The 26,254-nt window shown below is 39.2% G+C and overlaps 1 protein-coding gene across 1 annotated transcript in view; it reads right to left on the bottom strand.

Moving 5' to 3' along the window:
• Positions 1 to 24,936, bottom strand: part of LOC117816015 (ras and Rab interactor 2-like) — a 36,778-nt gene extending 11,842 nt beyond the window's left edge. The window contains 7 exon segments of the mRNA XM_034688068.1: positions 3,392 to 3,483; positions 4,215 to 4,287; positions 6,920 to 7,034; positions 7,136 to 7,334; positions 7,601 to 7,695; positions 16,192 to 16,345; positions 24,573 to 24,936. Of these exon segments, the coding sequence (XP_034543959.1) occupies positions 3,392 to 3,483; positions 4,215 to 4,287; positions 6,920 to 7,034; positions 7,136 to 7,334; positions 7,601 to 7,695; positions 16,192 to 16,260 (643 nt within the window). The 5' untranslated portion in view covers positions 16,261 to 16,345; positions 24,573 to 24,936.
• Positions 24,937 to 26,254: the final 1,318 nt, after the last annotated feature.

The following is a 26,254-nucleotide window of genomic DNA, read 5'->3' as shown; positions in this document are numbered from 1 at the left end:
CCAGCTGATAGAGCAGTTTCATATGTCCTAGGTCACCTCAGTGTCTGGAGACTACACTATGCGCATGGTATTCTCACTCGACTGCATGCTATGAACACCTGACACTCTGGTGTCTGTTTGTAGGGCAAAGCTACAACAGACAGACAAATCCTAACAGCACAAGTAGTATTAGCTTATAGTACTCTGTTTTTACATGGATACAGAGCTATTGCCTCTGATTTGTTTATTTACGTATCTGCAATATTTGATTGAAAAGAGATGTGTAAACTCTAAGAGATAGGATCTCTTAGAAAAAATAAAAATAAACGTAGCCTCTGATAAGAACTAAACTTGTTGGCCAATGGACTGAACACATACAAGTCAAAAAAAAAAATTCAGGTACGATGGCATTAAATGTGCTGTATCATCTGGTAAGGTAAGCCTGCTTTGTAAATATTACATGTAAACGTTGATTAAGAGCAACAAAATTACAATTACAATTTTTCAAGCCCTCTGTAGATGTATATCTACAACCCAAATTCCATGAGAGTTGCTGTATAAAATGAAGATAAAAACAGAATTGATTTACTTGAAAATATTGCAAAGGGCTCAGACTTAGCCTAATGGTTAAGATGCGCGCCCGTGTAGCGGTTGGCCCGGGTTTGAATCCAGCCCGAAGACTCTTTCCCGCATGTCATTCCCCCACTCTTTCCCAGTTTCCTACACTATCCACTGTCCTCTCCTCTATAAAATAAAGGTGTAAAAATCCAAAATTATGACTTAAAAAATATAGATATATTGCAAAGACAATATATCAACTGTTGAAACTGAAAAATGAGATTTTTCTAGATAACCACTTTAAATGTTTATTAATGCCAAAAAAACAACAACTGGAGAACCATCTCACAACTAGTTAAGTTAATTTGGGAAGAGGATCACCACTCTGTAAGAAACTGGGTGGGGGAACAGTTCAGCAATTCCAGATTAATGATCCTCAGCCCAAACCTGCAAAGAATTTGGAGTTTTTATCCCCTACAGTATATTATGTCATTAAAGAATTCAGAGAATCTGGAGACAATTTTGTACAAAAATGACAAGGCCCAAAACCAATACTTGATAGCCGTGATCTTCCCAGGCACTGCATTAACGACTGACATGACTCTGCAGTGGAAATAACTGCATGGACTCAAAATCGTATCCAAAAAACCATTGTCCGGGAACACAGTTTGTAGCTGTAATGGTTACCATGCCCCTATCCCAATATTTTTTAAACATGTTGCTGGAATAAAATGTTAAAACACAAGGATATACTTTTCATAAGCAATGTCATGGAACAATGTCTGATTTTCTTTCACTGTGAATTGTCAATTGTGTTGCAGATAAACAGCAAGCTGCATTGTGATATTAATTTGCTTGTCTATGGCAATTCAACTTGAAACCTGCCTCACTACACTTTGACATTATCTGTTTTTAAACAGCATTATTTAGCCTGAATGTCAAGTCAGACATAAATGTACACCATGTCTTCTCAGATGGTGTATTGCCATCCCTATAATTGACTTAATCTTGCCTTAAATTAAAAATAGTAGTAGATTACTACATTACAATTATAAGCAACAGCAGTTGCTTAAGTTAAACATGTCTAAAAATGCACCATTCTTACACAACAATGTGTTCAATGCCCTCAGGAAAACAACTCAGCTGCTCAGTCACTGCAATATTCAAAGTCTGAAGCTTCATGTGACATGTGTTTCACATGTGCGTGCCCAGTTTCCACAACATAAAATATGTCTGCCTTATATCTGTAAATAGAAGCTTCCCTGTGGAGAAGTGGAGTTTCCCTTTATGACTGTATGAGCTAGCTAAGAAAAGCTTGAGCTGGCTCACACTTAAAAGGGCCTTTTCAACCTCTCCCACTTCACATCCAATATAAAAACAGCAATGTAAAAGGCTTTTCAGTGCAGACTAACACCCACGTCCATTCACAGGAATTCCAACATGCAAACACAAAAGCAGCTTTTCACGTTTGTAGAAGTTATGACACAGTTCGCTGCTAGCGTACGTTCACCACACTCATACTTGCAGGCCTTGTGTGTTTTCATACATATTTAAAAATGGAGTGATGGTATGTGTGTGTTTAGACAGCAGTGAAGCTTTCCACTCACCACTCCCTTCTCCCCACACTAAGCACTGAGCTATGTCATAGACCTCTACAGTAGGAAGCTGACTCACTGTAGTTTCAGAGCAGCTGAGCCTAGAATAACTTCACAGAAATTAAGTGAATAGTTTGCCTGTGAAACCAGACCTGAGCGTTCAGGGTCATTACAAAAAGAAAAATAAATAAACCCCATGCACACAAATGGCAGGCTGTTTTATCCCAATGTGTTTGCTCAGTTTAATGAAATGTTAAACCAGGTATAAGACTCAGGGAGGAAACCTGGCACCACTGTGCAAAAGGATAAGGTGGAATATTAGAGTATAATGCTGCTGTTTTAACTCCTGAGGGTCCAATCTTGCATATATGCTTAACTTTTCCAAAACCTAGCATATGCTTGTATATTCTCCCCTGGAAATCAGTTCAGCTTATGCCATTACAGAACACAAAGCTACATAAAACACCTGGTACATTTGGATTTCTCTGAATGTACCAACATGTTTCTTAAATAGTAGCTCCTTGCACTCCTTCCAACCTCAATTGGAATCATTTACAAAGTAGAGCACAAAAGTTAGGTGTCTTTGGAGGGTTTTTAGAGAAAAAAAGAAGCATCAGTCTTTTCTCTGTGTTAGCATGCCTGCTATAAACCAGGAGGCAATTATCCTAACTCAGCATGGAAACTTGAAGCAGTGTTCTCATAAGTCATACAATACTTCATCTGGCATGTCTTATCTGGTAACAGGGTGCGTGCTCACGCAGCAACCAGCAGCATGTCACGTCTGGCATTTGTTTGGTTTGCTCTTTTATTATTGTATGTTATGTAATGGTAGCAGCTAGAATACCAGTCTATGGACACTGTAAATGAATCAGTTCAGTACTTTTGTTTAGCGTCTATAAAAGTAGGTTGATGTTCAAGAGCACAGAACATAAAAACATCATTTGTAGCTCTAAAGGCATTGACATTTGTCAAAAGTGCTATGTGTTGAAACAGTGAAAGCAGTGTTAAAATTTGCAGTTTCTAAGGTGTAACAAACTCCAAAACATCATTAACAAAGCCTATTTGGAAATCTAATTAACTTAAGGCAAAGTTTAATGACTTTCCCAAAGGTGAAATAAGTCCTAGAAAAGACGTATCTGTAAAACTGTGCAAAGCTTCAAGTACCAGAAGTAAAGAACACCTGATGTGAAGCATTATTTTGCAAGACAAGAAGTGTTGACTCATCATTTTGAACCAGAGAAGAAATAAAATAGGGCTACCTGATCCGAGCTGAGCCACTTCCTCCAGTTCTTTCTGAGTCTTTGCCGAAGCAATGGCGTCTGGGAGTTTGAGTGTGAAAGGTAGGACATCCCTAAGGGAAGAAAACAGGCAATGAATACATAAGACACACATGAATATTAAATAATAACATAAAATAGAATCAGGTTAATATCCATGCAGTGGTCACTGGAAATGAGAGTTGTATAATCAAAGCTCAAATGATGACACATCTCTGTACAGTGTTAAATATTTACTTAATGTTTGTTTCAGTGCTTTATGGTCAGGGTTATAAAGAACATTGACCTTAGTTTGACTTTGGTATCCTAGAAAAAAATGATGATGCCACAGTTTTGGTTGGCAAAAGAGAACTTTCACACTGGCACACAGAGAAGTGAAAACACTTCTTAACATTATAACATAAACATGATGACACTCCCTTTTGTTTCTGTTACAACCCCAATATCCATGTGCAGCTATAAAAATATCAAATATACCAGTTGAGATTGAACATGTTAAAACTTCGAGCTTTATCGTTTACTGTGCATTTCTCTGATTTAGGTGCTGACATCTTTCCAGTTGCACCCACTGCTGTCGTGGATATCGCTCATGGCACAATCTCCTTTAACACTCCTGTGTCTGTCTGTCTGTGTCCTGAGCTTGCACGGGCAAAAACAAGAAGTGAGAGCTCCGGGTACAAAGGGCTGACTGCTGCTTACTTGACAAAATTGCCATTATTCAAAGAGTTGGTATCCTCAAATGACCCTATCAGCATCACAGAGAAAAACAGAGAAGGTGAGTGAGAGCGTAATGTTGGTTGCTTACCTGCTTATACAGTAGAAAGCCACCAGGCGGAACAGATCTGCAAAGCTGATCCCAGATCCCTCAAGAGAAAAGGCTGCAAACAAATAAAAGATGTTGAGAATTAATGTTTTTTAAACTGAACTTGTTCAGATGCTGGGGCTTTTGAATTTGAGCACTTATATATTGCTCACTGTTCACTAAATTGTCAGCACCTTTCTAGAAATTCAAACAACAGTAAGTCTTTGGTTCTACCGGTGATTTCACATGATAACATTCATATCTTTAAGTATCAGGGCCGTGGGAGCGAAACGTTCTTTGTCTATATAACTCCTGTTCTGGCAGAAAAGAGCTGGCAGAGCGCTGTGCAGTGAGAAAAAAATCTCTTCACAAGGGTTTGTTTCTATTAAAGAAATATCCTAAAGTTTTATACGATTAGTGACAGCTTTCCATGTTTTATCATAAAGCCTATTTGTTATTTTATCAATTTGGTTGGGTTTTTTTTTTTCAATATGAGAATTAAGGGAAGCCCGCCTTGTACTCTGCGTGGATGAGTTTGATAATCGCTCTCTCCAGCACCAACAGACTTCATAGTCGAAAACAATGATTTAACCTTGCATATAATGGGCGTTGTTTGTCTACTTCTACCTTCAAACATGTCTCTGTTCGTGCTGTTGTGTGACTTTTGTGTCTCAAAAGTTTGTTCCAATCAAACATAACAATAACATAACATTTATAGCTTAAGACATGGTGTCCATGATTTATGAAAAGAATGTCAAATTTTGATGAGTCAGACTGCAGGATAGTTTTCTACTTTGCCTCAGTCCATCTTGAATGGGGATGTGTTCAAGGAAGTCGTCTGTGTTTCTGGATTATATTTATATAATGTCCTCTCTACATAGTTCAGTTCTAACCTGTATTTGTGGGAGCAGCACATCTCTGTTGAAACACAGTGGATTTTGGAAGTGATTTTAGTTTTTATGATTTTACATTTCCACTACAGAGTCATGTCTGTTTTTAATGCAGTGCTGCATGAGGGCCTTCCAACATTGATTTCTGGCTTGTCACTTTTGTAAAGAGATTTTGCAAGATTTTATTCATTTCATTTTGATGATCAAATCCCCAAATTATTTGCAATTATACAATGTCGATGGACTCTAGTGGCTTTAGAGAGGGGCTGTTTATGGCTAAAGAAAAAGAAAAAATATATTTACCAGAAATCCTCCCTAGCAAAGGATCCTTAAACTAACATTCTCTAAAGATACATTAAGAACAATAACCCCAGTCTGTCAGTAAAAAAATACAGGCACTTTGAATTGGCTGTACTTTGATTAGGTGCAATATACCATAGATTAAATTACAACCATTCCAGCTTGTCTCGTGGGTGCAAGCTGGAGGATACAGTGAGTTATTTCCAAAACTTTTTATACATCTGGTTAATTTAGAGTTCAAAATATGGAAAATGTGGGCCCTGGAATCACCCTTTGAAAAGTGTGAGGGATGTTGTTGTTTGTGCTCAAACCACTCATGCACAAGGGTTACTTAAGGCAGCGTTGGCAGTGTGAGAGGCCAAGTTAAGAGCAGCTGACCCACATCGAAAGACAAACTGGGCCAAATGTGCTCTGCTCCCTCCCACACGTGCTGTCATTTCAGTTGGGAAAATCCACAGCTGGTATGTCAACACACTTTGGCATTGTCACAGCTCTATGACTAATTCTCCATACCCAACCACTGTGGTGCTACGATGTAGGGACTATTGTTGTAATATTCAATACTATTATTTACATATTATCATGTTAAAGACATGTTTTATAAACCACAGTCACCCACACATAGACAGAGATACAGAACGTCACCTCATCTATGTCATAGTTAAAACTTTGCAAACAAACATGTGACCGTGACCAAATGTCCTGAATCCATGTTTGGTTTGGACACGTTGAAGAAAAAATATTTATCAGTATCTCTATCATACTTTAAGGGAATGAGTTATTGTCGCAATGTCATGTGAAGAACTTTATAACTTTACAACAGCAAGGAATGTCACATCAAATGCAAGCAGACTTTGACTAGATTAGCGTCGCCCCAGTGACATACTCTCATTTCTTGTTTGCGTTGGGTATATCTTTGTACACATCATGCAGAGGCTGGGAGGAAGTGACATCTTTAACTCTGTGAACTAGATGTGCCTGTGGTTTAAAATAAGCAGGAGACCAAATGAAACTGAAAAACTTAAGTGTCTCAGATCTGAGATAAAAAAACAAAACAAAATAAGAGTGATTGTTTTATTCACATTTCCATTTTCCACAACAAAATATCCATGAGTACACTGGTTTTCTATTTCACCTGACACTTTCAAAGTCCCATACAATCAAAACACTCATGCTGCCCAAATTACCTGTTTCCTAATATTAAGAAACATATTTAAATTTTTCTGCTTTTTAAAATGTGAATTTCTTGCAAAAAAACAAAAATAATATTTTGTTTATGTTCGCTACATTAACATATTTTTGGAGCCTTTTGTTTCATGTTTTTACTTGTTTTTACTAAATTAGATGTCTAAGTTTGTAATTCATTTTTAACTACTGATTTATTAAAGATTTTAGCTTGGGTTGTAGAAATTCTAGGGGCATGAATCATTGTGTCACTTTAATGTAAAATAGAAACTTAGACACTGACTTCCTCTATTGCTAAGGATTCCTGGGAGCTTTAGTGTACATGTTACTTACTATACTGGCTCTCTCTGACAGGGAAGTGGCTGATGGGAGTTTCTGACTGATACTCTTTCAGACGTACAGACAGAACTTTTCTCTGCAGAGCGGCTGACTTCCTGACCAGGAACACCTGCAAGATGAAAAAGGAAGAAATTAATAATGATGCAATTGTATTAGTATTCATAATAAGCAATGGATAGTGGAATACCAAGATGGTAACCCCCTCCTCACCCCCGGTGGTTGTTTGAGCAGGATACTTCCCGCCTCCTCATCACTGACCGCCAGCAGCAGCCACACCGGATGGGTTTGAGTCAGCCTGTCCAATACGCTCATCCGCCTCCGCAAGGAGTCATATCCAGAATCTCTCTCACCCCCAACACCACCACACTGCGGCGACTGCAGGTAAATCCCACATACTTCGCTGTCCATCCTGGCAGAGACAGAAAGAAAAACTACACTCATGCCATCTGCTGGTGTAAATGAGTATGACATTTACAAATGATCCTCAAAGACATAAATGAGATTTAAAACAGTGAAGAATAATACTGCTTTTTCCCCTTTTAAAACAAAAAAAAACAAAAAAAAACAGAGTGCTTAACTCATTGATGTAACATTTTGAAGTTATTTCATGAATAAAAAAACAAGAAAAGTGTGACTGATTTTTTTAATTAAGAAGTCGTGGGAAAACAATCTTACCCCTGGAGGTCTGTTATTTCTTTGTCAGTTGTGGGAGAAATCTGGACCATCTCCCTCTTCAGCTCCCCGATCTCCAACGCAAACGTGTCAACCAGCTGAAAGGAGACAGAGTGAGAGGTTTCACTGATATGGGAACATAAGAAGGAGAAGAGGAGAGGGAACAGTAGTAAACGAAACCGACAGCATGCCTAAAACGTGAATTAGGAAGCAAGAAACAGAGGCAAAGGGTCTGTACCATTTACATTCTAAACAAAGAGCTGGGAACTGTTAGTCATGTTTCCTGTGAGGACCTCATTTCCTACAGACAGGAAACATGGAGACGAAACATTTGAAAAAAAAATGACCCACATTGTGTGTCATAAAGTTTTCTACCACAACAGAGACCACACACTCTATGCCATCCACAAACATTTGCAATTAATTTAATGGATTCATCTGGGAGAGAAGGCTTGAAAGATTGCATCTCTTATGTCATGGTTGATTGTCTCGAGGCTAAAAGGAATAAGGGCTGTAATCACTGCTGTTTAAATCTATGTGAAGTAAAGAGTAGACACTACCTCTAACAATGACAGTGAAGGATTGTATCCTTCAGTTGTAGTTTGACTCGGCCCTTTAGGATTCAAACAGTGATGAAAAAAACTTTGATGACAAAGAAAACTTAGGCTTCACTAAGAATCCAAGCTGGTGGTGTGACTGATCACAGCTTACAAACCAAGGCAGAGAGCCAGCAAAAATCCCCAAACTAGGAAATATGGGTAATTCAAACTGTAGATACATTATCTGCACTCATGTTGTTAAGACAATGTTTGGAAAATGAAGATGAAACTTCTGGAAAATGTCACTTAACACAAAGCCAGGAGAAAACTTACAATTCAAAAGCCTTTGGTCTTGCTGAGTGTACAAACTTTCAGGAAGGGTTTTGTCTCAAATGCACATTTTCAATAAAGTTTCATGATGTTACAAGTGGCAACTGTAACTATTGTTGGCTGTGAAAGGTGAGCTTGATAAGGTCTCATCAATAAAATAAGATTAATCCATTGGTGTATTCCATGCTTCCAATAGTTATATTAACACCATGGGTGGGTATGAGAAAGGTTTTCTAATGGCAAAATCAGGGGCAGTTGAGTAATGAGAACAGGTGTTAACAATTAAGGGATAAGAAGTCACATGATGACAGGGGGTGAAATGGAGGAATTGTTTGGTCTTTAAAAAAAAGTAAAACAAATATGAATGACTCAAGAACAAAATGAATTAGATGTTACGACAGCTCTCAAAGCATGCTGAAGCATATGTGGTTTTTGCTGTTTCATCACTTTTGCATTTGTTCCTAATAAGACAGCGCCCTTCCTCTATAAAAAGAGGGTATGGAGTATGCTGAATCAACTTTTAGTAGTCCATGTTTGATAACCATCATTATTTGATAACTTTAATACTACTAGAAGACTTTGTATTTCTGGGGTGAGATTCACTCCAGAGTTAAAGGATGACTATTTCAATTGATTTCTTAGCAGGTTTATAAATGTTGACTGACACTAGACATTATGGACACTTATATTTTCTGTAAGTGTCATTCCTAAATCCTAATAAGAGCCTACATATTTGAATTGTGTTACTAACATGTAATGCATTGCAATAGGATTTACACTATATGATACAAAATAATATGATAAAATATGATAAGGTATGATAGAATATGATGTAATACAATTTGTAGACTCCCAAGGGGAAAAGCCTAGGTCTGAAACTCTACACATATTTGGATGGTTAAGATGCAATACATCACCACACTGAGTATACAATCCAATTTTAAAGGCTATGACATAATACAATACCATACGACAGGATACGATACGATACGATACAATATGATACGATACAATACAATATGATACGATGCGATACGATGCGATACGATACGATACAATATGATACAATACCATATGATACGATACGATACAATACGATACGATACAATATGATACGATACGATACGATACAATACGATACAATACGAAACAATATGTTACGATACGATACAATACCATACAATATGATGCGATACGATACAATATGATACGATACGATACAATATGATACGATACGAAACGATACAATACGATACAATATGATACGATACAATACGATACCTTATGATACAATATGATACGATACGATACAATATGATACGATACGAGACGATACCATACTGTATTGTCCCCTGTAGGGTCATGTTTTGGGCCAGAGTGCTGCAAACAGAGAAGCACATATCAGTGAAAAACCTAAAACATAATTTATTTTATTCCCAAAATTGCACATGTTCGACATTAAACTCAACATATATGAGAAAAATATATTAACACCATGAAGCCATTGCCCAACCCATACAGCCTCAGGATGACTCGTTGCCTTGATTGAGCAGGGCACTAATGAGTTTTTGAAGTGGTCTAAATCTGACTGGGTGGAATGTAAACAACAACACATGCATCTGATTGTTTCACCACATGTGACTTTTTAAACTATTATTTAAAAAAATTACCAGTACAAATTGTTTTATGCCTGTTCCACAGTAAAAAACATGTCTTATCTGGGTTAATAAAAAACAGTATCATACATTACCACCAGAGTGTAATACTAAATTGTAAGTCAACAACTCATTAAAATCGAAGAAAAAGTTTGGTTGAATAACGGCTCAGCTGCCTTAGGACACCATTTAAGTGCTCTGGTGTTGTTTTGTTTGTTTCCACGTTTCCTCCTTCCTTGTTTTATATCACTCAGGGAAATCAGCCCTCAGTCATTTTGAAGCAGATGTTGAAACTTGGATGCTCTACAGTTAAAAACTGGGTCAAATAGTGTAAACAAGATAGCTTACTTCAAGCTTTTTGTGAGTTATATTGTTGCTGGCTGGATTTAATAAAAACTGGACCATTAATGCAATTTAGAGAAATTGTGTAAACTTGAACTATACATGGAACATACGTATTATTATTAGAGTTGTTTTGATTTGCTGAACTCTTACTACAAAGAGAATAAGAGCACACTTTTACAGATATGTTCCCTTTGGTTAAGATTTCAGGCTGCCATTGTACATTTCACCCAATAGGAGGCACTCTTTTCCGTACTTTCCTCCAGCAGCTGGGCTCAACGCCAGACCACAGCCACCACAGGCCTCTCTAATTCCCCCCTCACAGGACTAAGTGGAGCCAGCTCTGTGAAAGCCTCCTACTCCCCCCAGGCTTTGTGTCAGGTCAAAACTCTATTATACAACACAAGTCCAAGAGTTAGCGGCTGTGTTTCTGGAGAGATGTAAACTGTGGAGTTTAAACACAGACTGCAGATACTCAATTTGAACCCTTGTGAAGACAAGGATAGTTATTAGAGTCTTGATAGCTTAACAGTTCTGAGAGAGAGTAGCTCTCACTCAGCAAAATGTCATTTATGCTGTCAATGCAGCGCTAACTCTAAAACCAGACCCTACACTCAGACAAAGTGCTCATTTAAATCCAGAATCAGTCCCAGGGATGCATTACAACAAGAGGGAAGTAATAGAGAAGGATCCTAAAGCTGCAGACATTAAATTAGCCTTTAAGTTACAAAGAGCTTTTGATCAACTATAGTATTACAACACTTTTTTTTTACGGTGCTCAAGACTGGCAGCTTTTTAAAACATGATAGTAGTCCCAGTGACATCACTCACTGGTTTCCAAAGAAACTTTATGAACCTAAAAGATAATCACCATATTGGAAACAAACTTTCTAATCTACTAATGGACAAAGAGGTGGATTTGAGGCCATATCCCAGCTGCCTGGAATACAGCTGCAAAACACCAACCTGTTCATCAAATCAGCCACACCCCTCATCATACTTGTACTATTAGACATAACTTTAGCTTTAATAGAATCAAAATGTAAAGTTTGAAAACAACACCCACCCCCATTCAGTTTGTTAGAAAAGAGAAAAGAGCTATATACCAAAAATGACTGTTGTACCAGGCTGGGTGCTTCTGCTGTTACTATGCACATTTCGATACAGGCGCTATCAGGTTTCCTGGTTTTGCTGCCAGCCTCAAGTGGACACTCGAGGAACTGCAGATTTCTGCACTTAAAACTGGGGTTGGTAGTCAGATTTAGATACACTTTTTGTTAAACTGGTCAAAATGATCTTTATGTCTCAATGGCAATCAATACATAATTTGTTCTTAAAAAACAGTGAAAAAAACCTGCTATCTACAGTCGGAGTAAACCTGGGAAAACACCAACAAATCCCTGCCATCAGGATCCAAATTATGAAACCAATCAAATCTTGTCCTGCCGTTCTGCCCGCCTCCTGCACGTACATTTCATGTTTGTTTGTGTTTTTAACTTTCACTATGATAATGTTTTGGTGTTTTCTTACCGCTGAGTGAGACATGAGTTGACGTAGTGCAAAACAAAAACAATGTGCTGAGGACCGGTTTTGAATCAGTCACGATCAATAGGTTGCGAATCAGTGGCGCTCCTGCATGTGAACTGGGGCGTCATTTTAGAGGAGCTCCGAGGGAAGGGGGAGAGGGGTTAGACGAAGTCCTGAGGAAATGCTACATTCAAATTCATGCTAGTTTTCTGTGGCTACCAACCCTAGCTTTAAGCATGTACTTCATTGTTAAACACTATGTTGCTGCCTGAATGGCACTTAAAATCAAGCAGTCTTTACTTCCACATGCATCAATAAAGGGATGATTTAAAAAAAAGGCTGTCACCCACCACCATTACCGTCAACTACACAAGTGATTTAGTTTATTGGTTTAAAGCTCCTGTGAAGAGTTTTTTAGAAAGATATGAAACATGGTACATTATACATGGTACATAATAGCAAAAAACTCCTCAAACATGTACAGAAGAAAAAAGCTCAGAAATAGGATGTGCTTAAAATTAAAGCCGCCATCTGCTGGTTATCAAGGAGAATGCAGGTTTTGGGCAGTATAGTATTGGCTTTAAATTTCAGAGCCAAGACCTGAGGTTTCTAAGGAATGAATCAAGCCGTGACATAGGGGCCCAGATGCTCATTTTGCTCATCCCATGAAAATGTATTCAACAGGTCACAGCAAGCTAATAGAGAACACATATTATCTTCCGTTAACAGACAGGTATTGAACTGTGCGAATAATGAGGGAATAGAGCCAGAGGAAAAGCCATGGGAAATTCCTGAGCTATGAAATGAGGGTCAGTGAACATGAGAGATGCTGACTGTCTATTGGCAGAGTGCCGCATGAAGCTGTAATGGTGGGCCTCATTCAGGCTTTGTTTCAGACTGAGAGGAGTGAAAAGTGTCTCATTTAAGTAGATTTATGAACCTCATCCACTTTATTCTTCTGTTGTTTTTCCTTCTTTCTTGATCTTATCATCACTACACAACACATGGAAGCTAAATTTAACCGGCTGACGCACACAAATTACTCTAGCTCCTTTAAGATTCTGTGTGTGTGTGTGTGTGTGTGTGTGTGTGTGTGTGTGTGTGTGTGTGTGTGTGTGTGTGTGTGTGTGTGTGTGTGTGCGTGTGTGTGTGTGTGTATTTGTGTGTATTTGTGAAGAGGTAAGTGATTTTCTGCATGGGCTGCTGTTAAAGCCATGCATGCAGTCAATGGGAAACTATGTGTTTGGTTTTTACTCACAGACGCATACAGAAAGTGTTTTCACAGGGTGTGTGAGGATGGAAAAACTGCCAGGAACTTTAAAAGTGAGACAACTTTAGTGTTTGTTCCTTACTTCATTGTTTATCCTGGTCTTTTGTCTTTTTTTTTTTATCTCTAACAGAAATATTCTACAGCAGGGCGGATGCTTACTTTAACAGAGGCTTGAAAGTCTTGGTGGAGAACAATCTGTCTTATTATCACTAAGCTGTCTCATAAAGCTGGAGTTAACAAGGCTCACGCACTGTAATCTACACTTAAACAGTCTATGGTATGAATACATTATTTGAGTGGCAGGATATGAGTGATGATGTTCGGTCAGCAGCCCCAGAAAGAAAACAGATTCAGTGAATTATCTCACAAAAAGAGGTGACAGAATGTTTTAATAAAACTAGAATATAACAAGTGAGACTGCATGAAAAGAAGTGCGGGTGAGCAAGACTTCAGAACCGAGACATCAAAGGTGGAGAGAGAGGAGAAAGACAGATATTTGGACAAAGACAAAACAGACAGAGAGAGAAAAGAAAAGAAAAGAGAGAGAGAGAGAGAGAGAGAGAGAGAGAGAGAGAGAGAGAGAGAGAGAGAGAGAAAGTTTTATTACTCTTCCGAGTGTGTTTGTCATGCTGCCAGTAAGCAGCTGGTATTCCTCTCTTCATTACTTCCAGCACTCCATCAGTGTATGGCAGATAAAGAGGGAAAATGTAAAGGGACAGCTTCACTTTTAAGTTTCATCAATCAATAATCTGAGTTACATTTCCTGAGGAAAAGTGCTCAACCAATAATTTGGGATTAAGAAGCACAGGCAAAACAGTCACTGAGTGAATAATTCCATGATTTATGAACTCAGAGAATCACAGTTGTGCTATTAAAGATACAGTTCTGTGAAATCTTTAGAGTTTAAAAAGACAGAGCAACAGCTGCTGTGATATGGGGAGAACGGGGTTGGTTGGCACACTCGTTATACCTCGCCACCAGAGGGCACCGTCTCTCAAATTGGGGTATAGACATTTCCAGATTTAGGGTCAGAGCTCACCTACATAGTCTTCTCTGGAGTAAGACAGCTGAACTTGAGGCGAGAGGCCTTTTTGTGTTTTTCATGTCAAATAGTAAATATTCATATTATTTTTCTTCTAGGCTTTTAAACGATGGGTTTATAACAAAACAAGTGTTACCCTTACAAAGTGTGAGGGGAAAGCTATAGTTTAGATTTGTATTAGCTAGCTAAGTAGTTGTTAGCCTTGATGCTAGCAAAAAATTCCAGTTGGGGTTGGTCGTCACGTTCTCTTTGGGGTTGGTTGTCACCATAGACTGTAAATAAAAATGGACAGCGTTGCTCCGCCTCTTCCCGTTGCACGGTTCTGAAGCCAAAAAATCCCGCTCCTGGGCGCCGCCATTGTGCAGCCAGAGCCTGTGAAACCACTGTAATAAGCTCTGCCCTACAGCGTAACATCACAAGACGCTGTGTGAAGTTTCCCTCTATGGCGGCTGTGAATCAAAGGAAACCCGGAAGTAAAACCCTGTTTTTTAAACTCTAATAACTAACGAAAGGCCTTGGACACAAAACAGTCAAATACTAACATTCGTACCAAGTGTATTTATTTTTTAAAGTTTGATCAAAGTTAAAGTTAAAGTTTGACGACAGATTTTTTGACCTATACTGCAGCCAGCCACCAGGGGGCAGACAGACTGCTGAAAGCTTCACCACCAGGGGAGCATCCGGCTCGCTTGGTTGTCACATCACAACCAACCCCTATGTTGGCAAAATCATGCATGGTGAAATGAGTTGGAGTGCGCAGACCCTACATTTGCCATCCCTGTACCTCAGACAGTGACTGCATGTAGCCTAGTTGAGTAGGCCATTATTGTTAGGCCCATCTGTTTTGTTCTTTATGTTGTTATATAGGCTGGCCTAAAGATGTGTTTCCTGGTCATGTTCCTTGCTCATTTTATGTTAACATACATTAAGTTATGTAGGCCTATCATTTGTCAGTGCAATTAAACTTCAAATTTAGTTCTGCCTTCTTGCCTTTTTCAAAAGATTTTTCCCATTGATATACCATTGTGACAACCAACCCCATAGTGTGTGACAACCATCCCGGTGATGGGGTTGGTTGTCACAATGTGTCAGAGTGTCTTTGATAGTTAATTGCCTCTTTGTTACAATGAGTTGGAAAATGAGAGGGATACACATTTCAAGCCAACACCTTAAGCTTCAATTTAATGTAGGAATGACTATTGAAAGATGTTTTGATGATGAGCAATCATCAAAACAGTAAAAAGTGTGACAACCAACCCCGTTCTCCCCTACTCCAGCAAAGAGTGAAAACTAAATCCTACAGAAAATCTGTTTTTCTCTAATTATGATGTATAGAATTCAACTTTTTGCCCACCTGTAGGTAAAATCTCTCAGATGGACCTCAATGTTGCATGTTAAACTTAAATAGTCATGTCATCCCGCCACAGACAGGGTCATCTTTATGTTTAGTGTACATAAGTGTATAATTTTTTCAGCGCTGTCCTTTGCCATCAGAGACCTTTTGTTGTAAAACTATTCATAGACACCCCACATCCATGTTCCTCCGCCTGCAAAACTGGACTAACCCTTTAATGTTATGTCAACCATACTCTGGAAAAATGTACACCTGTACTGTTTGACACATGGACGTAGACTGGTTTCGAAACCGCCTTTTAATATGATGCGAATTTACCAGAAGACAGACAACAGAGCAGAAACATTTATTTCTAATAGGCACAGCTCTTTTGTGTGCAGTGATTACAAGCATTGATTGAGGCCTTAAAATTATTTGGGTTTTCTTTGTGAGCTAACAGGCAGCTAAAAATTTTGAGCCAGTAAGTTTCACTCATTAAAACAAGCAAGAATTAAACACTTCGAATTTGTATGTTTTTGCATGCATCAGTCCTTACTTTAAAGAAGCTCCCGCTCCTGTCTGTAAGACCGCTGGGGGGAGTCCCTGGCGTAGTGCTGGCGGCCATGTTTTCCCCCTGACCACAGGACTGAGTTACTCTCACGCTTGGGTGTGTCGTTACGTCTGGGATGGTGTCTCCAGGGGCCGAAGCTCTGTGGGTCAAAAAACACACTTCAGCTGGGATGCAACCAGAGGAAATGCCTGCTTTGGCCGCAGTCAGTGTTATAGAGGTGCCGGTCGAATGGAATGCTTTCAGCGTGACTGTCTGTCTCCTCTTTCCCCTCTCTGCTTGCTTTCACCTCTACTTCTCCTTTCTCTACCTATCCTCTGTCCCTTTCCTTCATCTCAGATAATTGCCTCATTCTTTTCATCTCACTCCAATCCTCGGCTTATTTCTGGCCAGAACTGCTGTCCTCTCATTACCTGTCTGGGCAGTTTCCCTTCTCTCCCACATTTAACTCTCCTTTCCCCCTTTACTTTGTTCCCATGTCCTCATACATACATAATCCATTTTCCAGCTTGGAGAGCCTTTGTTCAAACATAGATGCCCTTCTTTCCCATCCATAATAGTAGAACGATTTAGAGCTGTGGTTGTTCAGTCAGACACCAAGCTACATAAAAGTAAAGTAGTATATAAATGACTTGAACACGAGATTGACAATCTGACTTTTGCACTGAATGAATAGAGCCAATAGGCTCCAATCTTTTCCTTCTCGAGTTTGATCTGACTTTGTTTTCTTTTTGTCATCTGTATTTCTTCATGAGGCTGATTTTTCAACATCTTCTCCCTCTCCTCCTATCTGGGTCAACAATACAGAGAAGCAGGAAGATGCTCTGTTTGTCTGCCAGTCCACACAAACACTTTTATCTGATACCGGAAGGAACGTTTCTCTCCCCCTGCATCTCAGGCTAAGGGGGAGAGAAATAAACAAAAAAGGAACTCGAACAACTGTGAAGAGTCTGCAGGGTCGGGTCAGGATAATGCACTTCCACACAAATGAATGTGAAACTTACTTTAACGTACAAGCTAGAACAAGAAAAAACATCAAACTGTCAATCGAGGAAGGGGAAACTTAGTGCACAGTAAGGAATTATTTGGTAATGTCTGCTACTTTTTCAACAATGCTACTGTCAGTGTATAAAACAGGCCTTTTATAACATTTGAAATAAGCTATAGACTCAGTGACTGCCATGCTTTTCCTGTACACCAGACAGCATCATGAGACTGATCATGTATCCGTGTCTTTACTGAAGAAAACAAGGCAGCAACCGAGTGAAAGGATTATGCCAGAAAGCTGAAATACATCACAACAAATTAGGGATGCAAACTATACAGTCAATATTTTATCATTATTTATTATTCAGATAATACAATTTTATCAAATAAGAACAACTGATAAAAGTTGCTTTTATTTACGTATTAACATCCCGTGATGGTCTGTGATCCACCATGCAGAGAAGAACAAGTGCGGCCCATAGACTGTGTAAATAATGGACGTAGTATTTGTGATGTCACCCATCTGTTTCTGAAGCGCTGTTTTGAGGCCAATCGTGGGTTGGAGCCCTATTGCTGCTGTTGAGCGATTGTGACGTAAAGAGGCGGGCTTTGAGCCTCCTCGCCAACAGCTACAGTGTTCCCGCCTGTCAATCAAGTCAGCTGGGCCTCTCATTGGAAGACTTGTAATCTCAAATCTCAAATTAACCCCCCGTACAGTGTGTGCTGATCGAGAAATGAGCTATCCTGACTACACTCGTCTTTTGTACCAGGCTGTGAACATGTTTATTTCTGCTGTGAATATCGGCTTTTTTGAATTGGTGTGTATGTGGTATATGAATAATCTGACTCATTGATACTCTAGACTGTGAGATCAGGCATTTGAAATGTACTGTTATATAAAAAACTGAATGGCTATGCCAATGCTTTGTGGAGATCTTGTTTTCTTAAATAAACATTTTGAAACACAATAAATGACTTTACTCTTTGTAATATGATTTACAGAGACTCAACTATTCTGCTCTGAATGAGCACATTAAGTTAGCTACTTAAAAAACACCAAACTTCAAACAAAACTGTCCCCCAGTCGATGGCCATTGACCCAGACCACTTGGATAAAAAGAGAAATAAGGACACTACACTGTCTCAGATTAGAACTGATAGTCTGGCACAATGGTTTCATTTCCACACAAACAAAAGTGGAGAAAAAAACTACCCAGAGGAAGAGAGTGAGGGGAAAATTAAAAGATGAACTTCAAGAGTTCCCTGCTGAGGATATTTCCAGGAAATCCTGTATGATGATTCTTTGTGTTTCTCCACTGTTTACTCTGTCGAAGATCTGAAACTGATGATGGTGCCATGGAAAACTGCTCCCACATGCATAAACCCCCTGAGCCTCAGATGAACCAGAGAACATGCTGAGTACTGGAGGTATCATGATGACCTTCCACCAGGACAACTCCTATTTTCAGCTCTTATTTGGTGAAAGCAGCTGTGGGAATGTCCTGAATATGCCCACCCTACACCAAAACACTCAAATCAGACCCTCAACTAGTGTTACCAATTTTTACTCGGTGCACAGAGATCATTGTGTGTACGTGTGTAGCTTATGTGTGTGTTTGTGATAGTGTGTAAGGGTCTCAGCTGCAAATAAACAAAGACACATCTGAGTCAGCCCCCCATGTGAGACCACAAGATGAACCCCCCTGGCACTGTAGCAGACAGGCTCTGTTCAGAATGTAAACATAGATACATTCCTACATGTGTTACAACATTAAAATGGTACAAACAAGCAGAGATTTACAGTCACAGTAAAAAACAAGACATGTTAACATAAATCATCTAGTTCATAAAGAAAACCAGACAGAATAAAAGTAGCAAGCGACGATGAACAGGATCCTCGTACATTTGTTTACATTAGGGTCTGTCGCAACCGTGAGGTGTGGAGAAACTGTCTAAAACGCCTATATCATTCCTCACTTCAAAACCAAACTCTATGTGAAAGAGTTTCTGGTCTACTGTTGCCTTGACAGGTGATGTTCTGAAGTGACTAATTTAAGACTTCGTTTCGACTTCGAATGGAAAGTCTAATTCTGACAAACCAACTAGCCTTAAGACTGATTTATACTCCTGCGTCGAATCGACGGCCTACACCGGGGTTCCGCCTAGCTCCTCCACCTACGCATAGGCCTAGGCCTACGCACGCAGCTGACGTGCACCTCCTCCAAAATGTAACTAGGCATGGAATCGATGCGGACCACAAGCCCTGTGATTGGTCCGCTCAGCGGCATTGTATTTCCTGCATTTACAGTACTTCCGGGATCCCCGCTCATCGGCCACACATCGGCCGTGTATTTCATCTCCTCCTCTCTATTTTTCCCTGTAATCATGTCTGTATGATAAACAGTAACATGTATCGGCTGTAGATTAACATAAAACGCTCTGACATCCAACTGTGCTGCTTACACATGACCAAGCCTATGTATAACTTTGGATTGAAATTCTGACAGTGCCTCGCTATGAGATGCAATCTATCATCTGTGCGTTTTTAACTTCGGGTAGTAGAGCATAGCATAATGACAGTAGCCATGAACCGGAGCTACAATCCTGGCTAGTGGTGTATGTGCTATAAACTTATTTAGGAACATTTTCTTTTTGGAGACAGCATGAAGTCAGTTGTTACTGCTTCCCAACACTCTTTGTCCTGCACAAACCACACTTGTATTTGTTTAAACTTTCCAAACAACATGAGGTGCTGCTTCATGTTTTAGTTGTGAAGAGTATCAGACTAACGGTGCTCCATGCTGCCTTCAGGACTGCAGAGTACAAGGAGGGGGCTGCAGGCAGCTGCAGATAATAACTCCCACACTTGGGTCATGGTAGTGCTCTGAGACAAACCAGATGATGCCGTATATGTGTGTGTGTGTGTGTGTGTGTGTGTGTGTGTGTGTGTGTGTGTGTATGTGTGGTGTGTGTGTGTGTGTGTGTGTGTGTGTACGTGTGCGTGTCAACTGGACAAAGGGATGAAAATATAGAGTAATTTTAAATCTACACTGACTTTCGTACTTGCTCTAAACAGGCTTTAACTAGGCTGATAAGACTACATCATTGCCCTTGGAAGTGCTACGAACTTTGTTTGTAAGGACTACTTTTTTTTGTATCAGTGAATACTTAAATCAATAAAATCATCTTTAAAACAATATTTTTTTAAACTTGTTTATTTCATCATGGTTTGGCTCATCCTATTGGAAGTCTAAACTGCTGTGACAAGTTGAACCCACTTACTATATGTTATCCCTTACTTATTTTCATGAGATCTTCAGTATTTAAAGAAAGCCTTGGAAATGTACTTTCCTGATAGACAACAAATCTTTTTGCAGCACAATTATAACTGGAGACTATTAATTTAAACTTGTGTTTAATTTTAATTTCTGAAATGATCAAAACCAGCTGTCCACACTTGGTCAGTTAGCCTAATAGTCCACTGTGGTTTGTGTGCAAGTGTGTGCAAAATCAGTGATTCTCTGTTGGCTCAGCTAAACCGACTGGCCCATGTGGTGCGTCCAATGGTGAGAAAAACATTTCAGTATGCAGGAATCTGTTCACTCATGCTCTTTACTTGTGGATAGAAGGTCAGGTTTACTACATTGAATGTTCGCAGACCTTCTTTCAGTCAAACACCAACCTGACCCACAGGCTCACCTCTAATCACAGCTTCTCAGTCTTTCAATAACAACATTTAAAAGCTTGAAATAACCATCAAACAAATCAAAGCTCACTTGTAATGAAAGTGTAACTGGACTAAATCATGGTGAATAACTGTGTCAGAAACCAACTCCGCCCAGACATAACTTTCCACACTAAAGGTCAGCAGAGAAAATTCTTGGCTGTTTCCTTCAGGCTACTCCCCTTTAAATTGGTACCAGGAGAGCTGGATCAAACCAACACAGAGATCCGATCAAGGTGGGGGATGTCTCTGCTTCTTCAGATCCAAAAGCAAGAGAGAGTGGAAAGAAAATGGAGCAAAGAGGGTGGGAACCTAAACAGAAATATTCTAATTACTATCTGAGTCATAGGGATATATGGAAGACGAGCACAGTGTAAACAAACACAGGAAGACCAATTTGAATCATTTAAATTTAGGCCAAGAAGTCAGCATTCCCTGGGCTGCATAAAACCTAAACTTCCCTCTGTGGCAATTAGACTGTGGAATTTAACAAAAATAATGCTGAGTGCATTCAGTTCAGGATTTTTGGAAACATTTGATGTCTTGCAGAGAAAGGATGAGAAGATTCTGTCACATCTGTCACACTGCTCTTACTTTTTGCCTCTAAAAGTTTGAACTATCATTTGTATGTAATCCATGTGTTGTGAGTTAATTTAAAGGCCTTACCAGAGAAAGAGGTAAGCACACAAAAAGATAGATATGACCAGTTTCAGGAAGTGGTTGCAGTTCATGGTCAGGTCAGACTTCCCGGAGTATGGGGCTTGAGTCTCATGTGAAATTAAAGACTAAAGGTTATCGTTGATCTTTTAATTTAACCTAAATTATATTTTCAAAAACGTAACCAAATAGATCACCTTAAGTTAACTTCATGTTCCCTATGAGTCACAAAAGAAGGGCTGAGACAAAGAAGTGGTATTTGTTGTTGAGGGAATGTGAATGCATTGTACATTCGGGGTTACCAGGGATGGGAATAGAGGACTGGTTCCAGATGCGGTGAATTGATTCCAACTACTTTAAGCCATAAATATAATTTGCCATTGTGCTGAATAATTCCCTTCAATACCTTCCACTTTGTTCTGCATGCCTTGCAAATGACATCAAGCAGTCAGCGTAAACAACAACCAAAGAGTCAAGGAAGTAATCAAGGCAGATAGGAGACAGAAGTGGCCCTAAGTGAATCAATAAATCAGTCAGTCTTTCCTCATATAGTGACAATTCACAACAATGTTATCTCAAGACGATAAAAAAAGGTCTATAGATCATACTCTTTGTTTTATAATTAACATTTTGCTTATTCATAATTCTGGAAAGATTTTTGTTTAAAATGTCAAACTATCTGACACAGTGTAAACCTGTTGGAGTATAAAAAACCTGTTGGCCTCTGCTTCTGTTTGCTCAATTCAAATATGACGATTGTATCATGCAGATTACACACAGAGATTTGGGGTTGGGGAGGTTGAATGGAAGGTCATGTTTGCCCTTTGGCTTTTTAACTGGTTTATGCAAAACAGCAACCAACCCTTACTTTAAATTCTCATGTTATCTGATACAACTTGTATTATTTATTAAGTTTTTTGGTACAGCAGGTTGCCAACATAACTCATTGAGCTGATATTAGTGCGATGCCCTTCTGCAGGAACACAGCCGTCACCAGTGGTTCTCTCGTGAAAGCGCTCAGTCTTGACATCCCCCACAGGCACGGTTTATTATCACACAGGTAACTTGAGTGGCTGCTTCCTTGTTCAGCTAAGATGACATCACTTTTCCTAAACCTGAAGAGTTTCCATTGCCGCCTTGAACTTGCAGCGGGACACTGTTTGATGGGAGTTTACTTTTTCATTAAAAATCAATTAAATTAAAAACAATGTACAGAGTCAAATAAGACACTACTCTCTCTGATAATCATGAAAACACAGCTGGTAGCATTAAAGTCACTGTGTACAGAAACATAATCATCTTCACAATCCAAATCAAGAATACAGGCTGCAAGATATTTTTCACTGAAATACCATTCTGCTTATTCATTTCCCTGCAGCAGCATGCAGCCTAACTGGACTCTCTGTGCCAAAAATCCCTGATTTTGCATAGAAGCTAATCCGTCCAACAGATCCCAAAGAAAATCTGCTATTGACTCAGTCAAACATCAGCTCATTGATCATATAGAGCAAAATAAAGACAGCAACATTCAAAGTAGCTGCTGAAGAGTGTGGTTTGAGTTGTGCTCAGTCAGGTTCAAACAGGTCTTGCATGTTTCTCATGGAAAAAAAGATGACAAACAGTCGAGAAAGGTGAGGGGGAGCAGCTGGAACATGCTGTGCATAGACCTTGTGTAATGAATAAGAAAGGAACTGTACGGAAATTAGATCTACAAAAAACTGTAGTAAATAAGAGCAGTCTTAGTCATTCAGGATTTTGTTTTTTATTCATTAAATCCCCAAAACAGGACTCAGGACCTGCACCCTGTCATTATGGCCATCTGCTAAGTATAGCATCAACAGCCAGCTGCTGTGTGGGTAACAAATCCATGTGACATAGTCTTTCCAGTTAATTAAAGAAAGATAGACTAAGTGTATTACACAAGAAGTACCATGGTTTACTGTGGACACAGTCAGCCACATGTTTTCCATGCTTTGTTTAGTTAAATTAGTCAGTATGAAGTGTCTGGGTGAGCTCAGGTTGGAGTGTCATGTTATGTCTGCTGCACAGTGTGAATAAAGCATTTGTACTGAGTTAGCATGATTTCTCAAGACTGTTTTCTTTAAATTAACAAAGTACCTAGTACTGTGTCTACAAGATAGGCCACATTCAACTGAATAAGCTTAAACAAATCCACAAGTCTCCCAACTACCATTCAGAGGAGTGAAGCTGGAAAGAAAGTTTTAGGTGCCCAAATTTCTGCTTAACTCTCTTATTTCAATATTTTAGTGCTCCTGTCCATCATCATCCACTTACAATCTCTTTATTAGTATTTACTCAATATACATGTTGCAGCATGTTCTACAGTTGAACACTTGGATGGTGTTTATTTTTTTTCCTGTTCAGAAAGGCAGCAATTATGGATATTAAAGTGAATATCAATATTTATTTATGTCATTAAAACTGAAGTAAACAATCTCAGATTTATGTATTGTGTTGGATGAGGGCTGCCACAGTTTTTCAAAGTCTTAACTAAATATTTGCAGCATTAAAGATGGTCTTTTAATATTAAAAGATAAGTGTGTGTTTCATCCAATCTGCTATCTACAATACATTTTACAGATTTGTTTTGATATACAAAACCACAGAGTTAGGCATAGAGTTTACATATTTAAAATTATATCTGAAAATCTAATGCTCTGTTTCCCTCATAGAAAATGTGTGTTATGTAGCCATGCACATGGTTTTGCTCTTCCTTGAAGTTTTAAATCCTCAAGGTATGTGGGCCAAATAATCAGCACAGTCCTGCTTAACCCTGCTAAACTGAAAAAAGGACAAGACCGAGCCAAGTGCAAACCAGTGGTGTACAGTGTAAAAGCAACAGATCAGCTATGAATTCAGCATGTCTGATAAAATGTGATACTTCCAGAAGTAAAAAGTTGCAAACAGCTGATTCGAAGCAGAAATTATGGGCTTGTGTGAGTCACTCGGTCCACTGCTGCAGAAAGAAAACAGGACTCACCTTGAAGTAGTTTCTGCTTGTGTTGGTCTCTTACTCCGGTTCTGCTCCGGTTTGAGATGAAGTCATGTCCGCTGCGGTGCTTTGTCGTTGTTTGGTTTTTCGGGTGGCAGCGGGGATCCTCAAAGTCCCCAGGCTCTGTCGGTTACATGGTTTAGTGTCGGACAGAGATTTGGTACCCGTTACTGAGGTGACAGACTTCCGACGGAGGGGGAGGAGGAGGAGGAGACAATGGTAACACGCCCCAGTCTGATTTACTGGGAAGGTCTTCAGAGATCTTCAGCTCAAACTCAGTGTCAGAGAGACTATAGGCAAGTTGGCCAATTTAAAAAAAATGATGATGGTAGCTTAACTTTCCACATGTATTAGTTGCCATGGAGATTATAGGAGCCAATCTGAGACTATTGATTAGAAACATGATACAAGAACAGAGTATCCACAAAATATTCCAGCAGAATACCAACTCCCCATCTTATTTTTAGTCGTATTAAAAGCTGAACATTTTAGGTGGTAAGCTAAAGCCTAGCCTATAGGGTTTTTGTTTTTAAAATGGTCTTAAGTTTTCATTTCAGTGTTGTCAGAGAGCTTGTAATGAATAGTATACACAAACAATTAGTAAAAAATCAAGAAAATGTATAGCTAGTAGACCAATTAAAAAAAAAACCATGATGGTAGCTTAAAGCTGCTGTTGGTAGAAATGGTGTGAAAAAGGTTGCTTTTGTCTGCTGGGTTTTCAGAAAAGGTCTTAATGCCCATCGGTACTCATCGGTAAATGGAGTAATTTGAGACTATACGAAATCTCTGCGTTTTCCAATGCCTTTGTATCAAGCAATGTTATTATTCCCCTCCTTCCCGTTATGACGGACCAATCATAGCTAATCTCCAATCCTCTGTCCTGATTGGTTAACGGGCGGCCCCTACTATGTCCTCCAAATGGTTATGAGTCCAGCACTTTCATGACTGCACACGCCGATCTGTGTAGGGGGGCTAAGAGGAAATCTGGTTGGGAGTGATAGTGTTGACATTCAAAGTCCCTCTCTGAACAGATGTTTACTCTGTGACTACCAACAGCAGCTTTAACTTTCCGCATTTATAAGAATTGCCATGGAGGCTATAGGAGCCATGGAATCTGAAACTAAGAATAGGAAACATGATACAAGAACAGGGCTAACAAAAATGATTCTGGCAAAAATAAACGAAATACCAACCCCTGATCCTCTTTAGTACTATGAAAAGCTGAAGATTTTAGGTTGAAGTAGTTCTGGCCTTTTCGGCCATAAGTTAACCAAACTTAGCTAAAGCCTAGCCTATAATACCCTCACTAAAGTCTTTTGTTTTTAAAACTGTATCATTCTTCACAAATGGAGAATCATACTGTATTGGAAATTAATTGGAACTACAGACGAAGACCATACACTATTTAAAAGAGTCCAGTCAATAAATAAACTCCTAGTGAATCCTTCTCGTCTGTCTTCATGGAGCTGGGTATCATCGGTATCACCACTAAACTTCCCCTGCTGGCCATTAGAAACAGTGTGCAGGAGTCTGCATGCATTTTTTAAGTGCTTTAAATTGTGACTTTGGACAAACATCCGTGTTTTGAGTCCTTAAAGAGTTGAGCACAGAATTTCAATGCTGCTGTAAGTTAAAATAATTGACACAGGCATTAAACATCTGTATGATTC

The sequence above is a fragment of the Notolabrus celidotus genome, chromosome 7 (genome assembly GCF_009762535.1).
Source record: "Notolabrus celidotus isolate fNotCel1 chromosome 7, fNotCel1.pri, whole genome shotgun sequence".
NCBI lineage: Eukaryota > Metazoa > Chordata > Actinopteri > Labriformes > Labridae > Notolabrus > Notolabrus celidotus.
This window is presented reverse-complemented; position numbering and strand designations above follow the sequence as displayed.